The 9,444-nt window shown below is 57.4% G+C and overlaps 1 protein-coding gene across 1 annotated transcript; it reads right to left on the bottom strand.

Annotated features, from left to right (window-relative positions):
- Positions 1 to 4,219: 4,219 nt before the first annotated feature.
- LOC141022588 (uncharacterized) lies at positions 4,220 to 6,285 on the bottom strand. The gene is made up of 2 exons (XM_073498851.1): positions 5,796 to 6,285; positions 4,220 to 4,734 (listed from the first exon to the last, which is right to left on the bottom strand). The coding sequence occupies exons 1-2, from the start codon at positions 6,283 to 6,285 to the stop codon at positions 4,220 to 4,222; spliced, it is 1,005 nt and encodes a 334-aa protein (XP_073354952.1).
- Between the last annotated feature and the right edge of the window lie 3,159 nt (positions 6,286 to 9,444).

The raw sequence follows: 9,444 nt of genomic DNA, 5'->3' as shown, positions 1-9,444 counted from the left end.
GTACCCTCGTGGACCGAAAGTGGAAGCGTTAGAACAATGCGGTTGATGTAGTCGTACGTCGTCTTGACGATCTGACCGATCAAGTACCGAACGCACGGCACCTCCTAGTTCAGCACATGTTCAGCTCGATGACGTCCCTCGAACTCCGATCCAGCCGAGCTTTGAGGGAGAGTTCTGTCAGCACGACGGCATGGTGACGACGATGATGTTCTACCAACGCAGGGCTTTGCCTAAGCACCGCTACGATATTATCGAGGTGGACTATGGTGGAGGGGGGCACCGCACACGGCTAAAAGATCAATGATCAATTGTTGTGTCTCTGGGGTGCCCCCTGCCCCCGTATATAAAGGAGCAAGGGGGGAGAGGCGGCCGGCTAGGAGGAGGCACGCCAGGAGGAGTCCTACTCCCACCGGGAGTAGGACTCCCTCCCTTCCTTGTTGGATTAGGAGAAGGGGGGAAGGAGGAGGAGGAGAAGAAGGAAAGGCGGGCGCCGCACCCCCTCCTTGTCCAATTCGGACTAGAGGGGGAGGGGCACGCGGCCTGCCCTGGCCGCCCCTCCTCTTCTCCACTAAGGCCCATGTAGGCCCATTAAACCGCCCCCCCGGGGGGGGGGTCCGGTAACCCCCGGTACTCCGGTATATATCCGATAACCCCCGAAACCATTCCGGTGTCCGAATATAGTCGTCCAATATATCAATCTTCATGTCTCAACCATTTCGAGACTCCTGGTCATGTCCGAGATTACATCCGGGACTCCGAACTATCTTCGGTACATCAAAATACATAAACTCATAATATAACCGTCATTTAACTTTAAGCGTGTGGACCCTACGGGTTCGAGAACTATGTAGACATGACCGAGACACGTCTCCGGTCAATAACCAATAGCGGAACCTAGATGCTCATATTGGCTCCCACATATTCTACGAAGATCTTTATCGGTCAAACCGCATAACAACATATGTTGTTCCCTTTGTCATTGGTATGTTACTTGCCCGAGATTCGATCGTCGGTATCTCAATACCTAATTCAATCTCGTTACCGGCAAGTCTCTTTGCTTGTTCCGTAATACATCATCCCGCAACTAACTCATTAGTTGCAATGCTTGCAAGGCTTAAGTGATGTGTATTACCGAGTGGGCCCAGAGATACCTCTCCGACAATCGGAGTGACAAATCCTAATCTCGAAATACGCCAACCCAACAAGTACCTTTGGAGACACCTGTAGAGCACCTTTATAATCACCCAGTTATGTTGTGACGTTTGGTAGCACACAAAGTGTTCCTCCGGTATACGGGAGTTGCATAATCTCATAGTCATAGGAACATGTATAAGTCATGAAGAAAGCAATAGCAATATACTAAACGATCGAGTGCTAAGCTAACAGATTGGGTCAAGTCAATCTCATCATTCTCCTAATGATGTGATCCCGTTAATCAAATGACAACTCATGTCAACGGCTAGGAAACATAACCATCTTTGATCAACGAGCTAGCAAGTAGAGGCATACTAGTGACACTCTGTTTGTCTATGTATTCACACAAGTATTATGTTTCCGGTTAATACAATTCTAGCATGAATAATAAACATTTATCATGATATAAGGAAATAAACATTAACTTTATTATTGCCTCTAGGGCATATGTCCTTCGGGGTAGGGGTGGCCGAACGGGGTCGGAACGGAGCTCTCCAGCAGCGGCAGCGGGCGAAGCTCATCGGAGATGGTGGTTCCGGGGAAGCAGGGCCAGTCCAGCAGCTTCAACGGCACCAGCTCGCACCAGTGGACCACCACGAACACACCGGAGTGATCAATGGAGCTCGAGCGGCTCTGGAGGGGGAGGGGCAGAGGACGGGGATCGCCAGCGAGCTCGGGGAGGGGACGGCGGCCAGAGGCCTGCCCGGCTGGGCTGCGGCTTCCTACGGTGGTGTGGAGGTGTGCTGAGTGTGTGTGCGGAGAGAAACGAGCTGGGGCAGCTCTATTTATAGGCGAGGCCGAGGCAGGGATCGAGAGCTCCACGGAGCTCTCTGGAGCGTCGCCCGACGATGAATGGCGTCAGTGAGAGGGGGAGAAGGTGCCAGGGATCACATGGGGGCTGTAGACGAGCTGCGACGAGCACAGGAGCACGGTACGCGACGAGCATAGGGGCACGGGCGCACTGTTGCCTTGGCCGCGCCGTGCCCATGCTCGCTGCGGCGAGCTCTAGCGTCGGCGAGCCCCAGGGTGGAGTTATGGAGGTGCAAACGAGGATGGGGTGCGTTTTGGCAAGGTGCGGCGGCCGGGGCAGCAAGCACGCGCGAAACAGAGACGCTGGCGCACCGCAGAGCGCGTCGGCTGCATGCCAACCCCCTTGGACACTCGTGGTCACCGCGTGAACTTTGGCATCAGGCTGAGCTAAGCGCAAACACCATGTCTGGCAGTCAGTCCTTAGTGGTTTTGGTTGTTTTGCACGGTTGGCTGGGTCACAGGTGAACTGTGGGAGTGGCTTTCTTCCTGGCAAGTTTCTGGACAGAAACTTGTGAGCTTCACTAAGAAAAATTTAGTGAGAACTAAAGGCTGTGCTTTGGGGTTTAGCAATCTCTTAGGAGGGTAATCAAGCTCAGAAAAGATCAGCCCCAAAAGATCAAGCAAAAATATACTTGTTGTGCAAAGTGATCATTCTGTCCAGAACAGAAATGCTTTTCTGTAGCAAAAATATTACAAAACGTTATGCAATATGTTTGCTCAGGAAGGTGCCCTAGGGTTGAAAGAATATTTGTGAATTTATTCAGGATTTTTGGAGCAAGAAATTGAGGGGTTGCTTTGGAGCATACTTCTCTGAAGTGATTTTCAGGGAAGAAAATGAATATTTTTATTTTATGAAAAATATTCCTTGTGCTTTTGTTGGAGTTTTTCAGAGAAGGAAAGGTGAGTTAGAGGTGGATGGGTCACTTGGGTGACAGTCAAGGGTAGGCCCAAGTGTTCAAGTCCATTTGAATTGATTCATAACTCCAAATACAAAGCAAATGCAAATGAAAGTCCGGAGAAAGAGAGAAGGCAAATCCAGGCTGTCACACCTGTTTTATCTTTTGAACATTTTTCGTTAAGTAGCAGGTCCACCCACCCACTTGGGTGTTTAGGTGAAATGTAATGAATTCTGGCCTTGGGCTTGTTTTATCTATGATGTAAATATTTTCGCGAGCGTTTATGCTTTTGCTTTCTATTTTTTGAGCCGTATTCTTGCTTGCTTCCCCTTCGGGCCTCCCCCCCCCCGCGAGTCAAACAGCCGGGTTTCGGTCTGTGACAAGGAGCACGCGGTACTTAGGCCCTTCAAATGTTGAGCGCAAGCGAAACACCTACTGGGCCGGCTGGCGAGCTGCCGGTTGTGCGGTAAGTTAATGTGGCGGGGCCGGGTTTGTCAATCCGGTGGACCCAACTTCGTGTTTTCATAGCATGTTGGTGCTTTGGCCCATAGTTCTTGCCGGCCGACAGCCGAAGCCGGTTCTGTGGCATAGGGAAAAGTGGAGGGCCGCGGCAACCCGAACACGCCGAGATGCACTAAGGTGGACGGCGGGCCAAGCCGGCCAGCCCCCGAGCCCTCGGGTTGAGCGAGTCAACCCGGTGGTGGGGTTTTACAGAAAATTTGCATGAATGCGTGGAACACAATAATTTTGCAGGAAAGGGCAGCCCCCGAGCGTCGTTCGGGGATCCCATTGTTTTTCATATGGTTACAAAAGATAGTGATACATACGTGCATACAGCTAACTGTAAAACGGGCGGAGGAGTTCTGCTTTCCATGGCCGGCTTGTTTCTTTCTCCCGGCGGTGTCTCTCCTGCGCTTGTTCGACTTGCGGGCATCGATGAGGTAGTAGGCATTGTGATCACATAGGGCTTTACTGACGATGAAGGGGCCCTCCCATGGGGAGGCCAACTTGTGCTGGTCGGCTTGCTGCTGGACAAGCTGGAGGACGAGGTCTCCCTCGCGGAATGCGAGGGGCTTGATCTTCTTGCTATGGTAGTGCCTTAGACCTTGCTGGTAGATGGCGGATCGGCTGATTGCCAAAAGGCGTGCTTCTTCGAGTAGGTCGACGCCGTCTTCACGGGCTTCCTTGGCTTCGGCTTTGGTGTACATCATGACTCGCGGCGAGTCGAACTTGATGTCGGTTGGGATGACGGCGTTTGCTCCACAGACGAGGAAGAACGGGGTGAACCCGGTCGACCGGTTTGGCATTGTGTGGAGACTCTAGAGGACGCCCGACAGCTCGTCAAGCCAGCTGTCGGGTGAACGGACGAGTGGCTCGACAAGCCGCGGCTTGATGCCGGATAGGATGAGGCCGTTGGCCCGCTTGACCTGGCCATTGGATTGAGGGTGTGGCACGGAGGCCAAGTCGAGGTGGATGCCAGAGACGGAGCAGTACTGCCCGAGCGCGCCCTTGGCGAAGTTGGTGCCGTTGTCCGTGATGATGCTAGGTGGGACGCCGTAGCGTACCACGATGTCCTTGATGAACCGGACGACCGTTGGCCCGTCTAGCTTCTTGCTTGGTCGTGCCTCAATCCACTTGGTGAACTTGTCCACCGCCACCAGCAGGTGCGTCATGCCGCCTCGAGTCTTGAAGGATCCTACCATGTCGAGTCCCCAGACCGCGAAGGGCCAGGTGATCGGGATGGTCCGCGGTGCTGAAGCCGGCTGGTGGCTGCGCTTGCTGAAGCGCTGGCATCCCTCACACTTGAGGACAAGTGATTCAGCGTCTTGGAGGGCTGTGGGCCAATAGAAACCATGGCAGAAAGCCTTGGCCACCAGGGACCATGAGGCGGCGTGGTGCCCGCACTCGCCCTTGTGTATGTCGAGGAGGATTTCTATGCCCTTGTCCTGCTCGATGTAGCGTTGGAACACGCCCGTCGAGCTACGCTTGACGAGCTTGTTGTTGATGATGCTGTAGGCAGACGCCCGACGCTGTATTTGCCGGGCATCGGTCTCGTCCATGGGGAGGACTCCGTTCTCCAGGAACTATGAGATTGGCAGTGCCCATGATGGGGCCGTCACCACGGTGAAGATGGCTACCATGGCGGGTTCTGGGGCAGCAGTCCCCAAGCCAGAGGCGGCGGCCCCTGGGTCGGAGATGGCGGCGGGCGGGTTGAGTACTTCAGCCCCCGGGTCAGGTCCCGCAGTCCCCGGGCCGGGTTCAGCAGTCTCTAGGCCGGGTTCCCCAGTCCACGAGATCGTGTCGGAGATGGCATCGGCTGGGTCGGATGCGGCAGCCCCCGGGCCAGGATCAGCGGTTCTCGGGCTGGGTTCCGCAGCCCCTGGGTCCGGGTGGGGGAGAGGAACGGTCGGGTCGTCCGGGACAAAATTGACTCGGAGTCTGAGACGGCTTGATGGACGGCTTGTGCAGGTGCTTGAGGGAGACGCCGGACAGTATGGCCTACCGGGATGAGCCAATCTTGGCTAGTGCATCAGCGGCTTCGTTTTCTGCGAGCGGGACGTAAAGGAACTCGCAGCCGTCGAAGAAGCCGAAAAGCTGCTGGACGAGGAAGCAGTAGCTGGCCATGTTGGCGTCTCAGGCGTCCCACTCGCCGGAACACTGCTGCACCACCAGGTCCGAGTCGTTGTAGCATAGGATGCGCCCGATGCCGAGTTCCTTGGCAAGCCGGAGGCCATGCGCAAGGGCTTCGTACTCGGCAACATTGTTGGAGGCGGCAATGTGGATCTGGAGTGCGTACCGAAGCCCTTCGCCCTTCGGAGAGGACACCATGATGCCGACTCCCAGGCCGGAGCGCATCTTGGAGCCATCGAAGTGCATGCGCCAGTGTGTTGAAACCGGCGGCAAGGAAGTCGGCCAGAGCTTGGGACTTGATTGTAGAGCGGGGCTCGTAGAGGATGGTGTTGCCGGCTAGCTCGATTGCCCACTTGGCAACCTGGCCAGAGGCATCCTGGCAGCCCATGATTTCTTCGATGGGGGCCGTGCTCACCACGGTGACAACATGCTCTTGGAAATACTGCTTCAGTTTCTTGGCGCTGAAGTACACGCTGTAACACATCTTCTGGTAGTGCGGGTAGTTCTGCTTGGAGGCGGAAAACACCTCGCTAGGGTAGTAGACTGGGTGCTGGACAGACTGGATCTTGCCCTTCTCTAGTCGCTCGACCACCAGCACCATGCTGACCGACCGCGAGGTGGCGGCAATGTATAGCATTAGCGACTCTTTATCGACTGGTGCGGCCAGGACGGGTGCGGTGGAGAGCATGTGCTTGAGATCCCGGAAGGTTTCGTCCGCCTGGTCATTCCACTCGAACGGCGTCGTCTTCTTCATCAGCTGATATAGGGGCAAGGCCCTCTCTCCCAGCCGGCCAAGGAACCGCCTGACCGAGGGCAAGCAGCCGGTGAATTTCTGGACATCGCGCAGCCGGGTTGGCTTGCGCATGCGCTTGATGGCCTTGATCTTCTCCTGGTTCGCCTCAATGCTGCGCTCCGAGACGAGGAAGCTGAGTAGCTTTCTGGCCGGCACACGGAAAACACAGTTCTCTGGGTTGAGCTTGATCTGGTACACGCACAGATTGGCAAATGTTTCCTTCAGGTCATCGAGGAGCGTGAGGTGTTGCTTGGTCTTCACCACAATGTCGTCCACGTAGACGTGGATGTTGCGGCTGAGTTGCGGCAACAAGCATTTCTGCATGCAGCGCTGGAAGGTGGCACCATCATTCTTCAAGCCCAATGACATGGTGATGTAGCAATACGCCCTGAAGGGTGTGATGAAGGACGTCTTTAGGGCGTCAGCCGGGTCCAGCTTGATCTGATGATAGCCAGAGTAAGCATCCAGGAAGGACAGGAGCTCACAGCCAGCGGTGGAGTTGATGACCTGATCGATCCGCAGGAGGGCGAAAGGATCCTTGGGGCAATCCTTGTTCAGGCTGGTGTAGTCTATGCACATGCATCAGGTGTTGTTCTTCTTCAGGACGAGGACTGGGTTGGCCAGCCACTCGGGGTGGAACACTTCCATGATGAAGGCGGCCGCAAGGAGCTTGGCGACCTCTTCACCGATGGTTCTTCTCTTCTCTTCTCTTCTGAAAAGCGACGTAGGGGTTGATGGACAGGCTTGGCGTCCTTGCGGACATGGAGTTTGTGCTCGGCGTACTTCCTTGGAATACCCGGCATGTCCTTTGGGGTCCATGCAAAGATATCCCGATTCTCACGGAGAAGTCGACGAGCTCGCCTTCCTATTTGCTATCGAGGCGGGTGCCCACGACGACGTACTTACTGCAGCTGGGGTCTTCCGGGTTCAGCTTGACCTTCTTGGTCTCCTTGGAGGGCTGGAACGAGGCCTCGCCGGCCGGCTCCTTAGCCGAAGCTGGCACGGCCAACGTCTCGTTGGCTAGCGCGATGATCCGGTCGAGCTGGCGCCGCTCCTCGCCTATGACTAGCGACTCGGCCTGTTTGGCGTCGGCTTGGGCACATTCCAGGGACTTGCAGTAGTTGCCAATGACGGTGATGAGGCCCTTTGGACGAGACAACTTCATCTTCACGTAGGCGTAGTGGGGGACCGCCACGAACTTGGCGAGCGCAGGCCGACCCAGCAGTGTGTGGTACGCGCTGGACAGATCCACCACCTCGAACTAGATGGGCTCGCGCCGGAAATGGTCACTGGTGCCAAACATGACGTTGAGCCGGATCTGGCCGATGGGGGAGCAGGAGAGGCCAGGCACGATGTCGTGGAAGATCGTCTGGGTTGGCTCCAAGTCCTTGGCCTCGAGGCCAAGCTTGGTCATGGTGTCGCGGTAGAGGATGTTGATGCTGCTGCCGCCATCAATGAGGACTCGCGAGAACTTGCAGGTGCGCCAGGGTGCAACAATGGTGGGGTCAAGGACGAGGGCGTAGTAACCTGGGTTCGGCATGACGGCCGGGTGGTCCTCCCGGGTCCAGGTGATCGGGCGTTCCGACCAATGAATGTATTCCGGCTTGGCCGGGACGACGGTGTTCACCTCCTGCCGGAGCGGGCGCTTGCTACGCTTGTCGTTGCCAAGGCTGGTGAAGACGACGTAGGTCACGTTCTGGTCGGGGTAGACGTCATCACGCATTGCGCTGTTGGCCGGGGGCGGGGGCGGGGGCGGAGGAAGCGGAGCTGGCGGCCCCGCTCCTGGAGCCAGAGTTGAGGAGGCGGGATGTCGCCCCTCATGATGCGCTTGGTGATGGCGCATTGCCGGAGCGTGTGCGTGGACGGCCTCACGCCACTGTGGTGCTTGCAGGGGGCGTCGAGCATCTCCTGGAAGCTCATGGCGAGCTGCCACATCGTCCTGCTGGTTTGCCGGCGTTTGGCGGCCAGCTCGGCCGCAGGCGCCTGCTCGGCGGCCGCGACGAGGCGGTTGTAGTAGCGCTGGGCCGGCTAGTCGGCTCTGCGTTTGTTGTTCTGCTGGCGGCTGCTCTCGCCAGCCGGCTTAGGAGGTGGTACCGGCTTCACCTTGCTGGCTTCGTCCAGCGCAACTTGGATCTTCATGGCGGAGTCAGCGTTGGCGTACTTGTCCACCATCACCATGAGTGCGGCCATGGTTGCCGGCTCGGAGCGCAAGAGCTTGTGCTTGAGGAGGGTGCCATCCCAGCACCCGCTGACGAAATACTGGATGGCCTGCACCTCGTGGATGCCCTCGCAGCTGTTCAGGAGCTCGGTCCAGTGTGCGAGGTATTCACGACCGGTCTCCGTCGGCCCCTGGACGCACATGGCAAGCTAACTGGGGCGGCCGGGACGCTTGTAGGTGCCGGTGAAGTTGCGCACGAAGGCCTGCTCGAAGTCGACGCACGTGTTGATGCTGCCGGCCGGCAGGCTGTTCAACCATGTGTGGGCTGAGCCCTGGAGCATGAGCGGGGTGTAGCATAAGGCGAGGCAACGATTACCACTCGCGATGCCGATGGTGGTGGTGTAGTCGATGAGCCAGTCCTCTGGCTTGACGGCACCATTGTACTTGGGGGTGTTGCGGGGGAGCGTGAACCCTTTGTGGAAGGGCTCATCCCGGATGCATGGACCGAAGCAAGCCGGCCCAACAGCGTTGTCCTCCTCCAACTCCAAGGAGAGGGCGAGCTGGTCGAGGCGATGGCGAGCGTCGGCATCATCGATGGCGCGCGGGCCTAGCCGGCTCGCGACCGGGCCGCGGGGAACTGGGTCGGCGGAGGCCGGACGGACTCGACGGTCGTGTTGCGGGGGAGGATCTTGCTGGCGCCGGTCTTTTGGAGCCGGCTCGTCGTCCAAGCTGCCGGCAGCCGCCGGGGCGCGGTTGCGCCGGGTCCGGGTGCGGCCGGAATGAGCTTCGCCGGGCGGCAAAGATGCCGTGTTCTGCTGCTCGGGGTCGTTGGTGTGGCGCGAGGCGGATCCCGCGGGCTTGTTGAGGCGGTTGAGTGGGTCCTGCTGCGTGTTGGCGGTGCCGAGAAGCTCGTTCACGCGCTGCAGGCGGTCCTTCAGCTCCTCGCCCTGCAACTGCTCCAG

Source organism: Aegilops tauschii, chromosome 5, assembly GCF_002575655.3.
Source record: "Aegilops tauschii subsp. strangulata cultivar AL8/78 chromosome 5, Aet v6.0, whole genome shotgun sequence".
Lineage (NCBI taxonomy): Eukaryota > Viridiplantae > Streptophyta > Magnoliopsida > Poales > Poaceae > Aegilops > Aegilops tauschii.
This window is presented reverse-complemented; position numbering and strand designations above follow the sequence as displayed.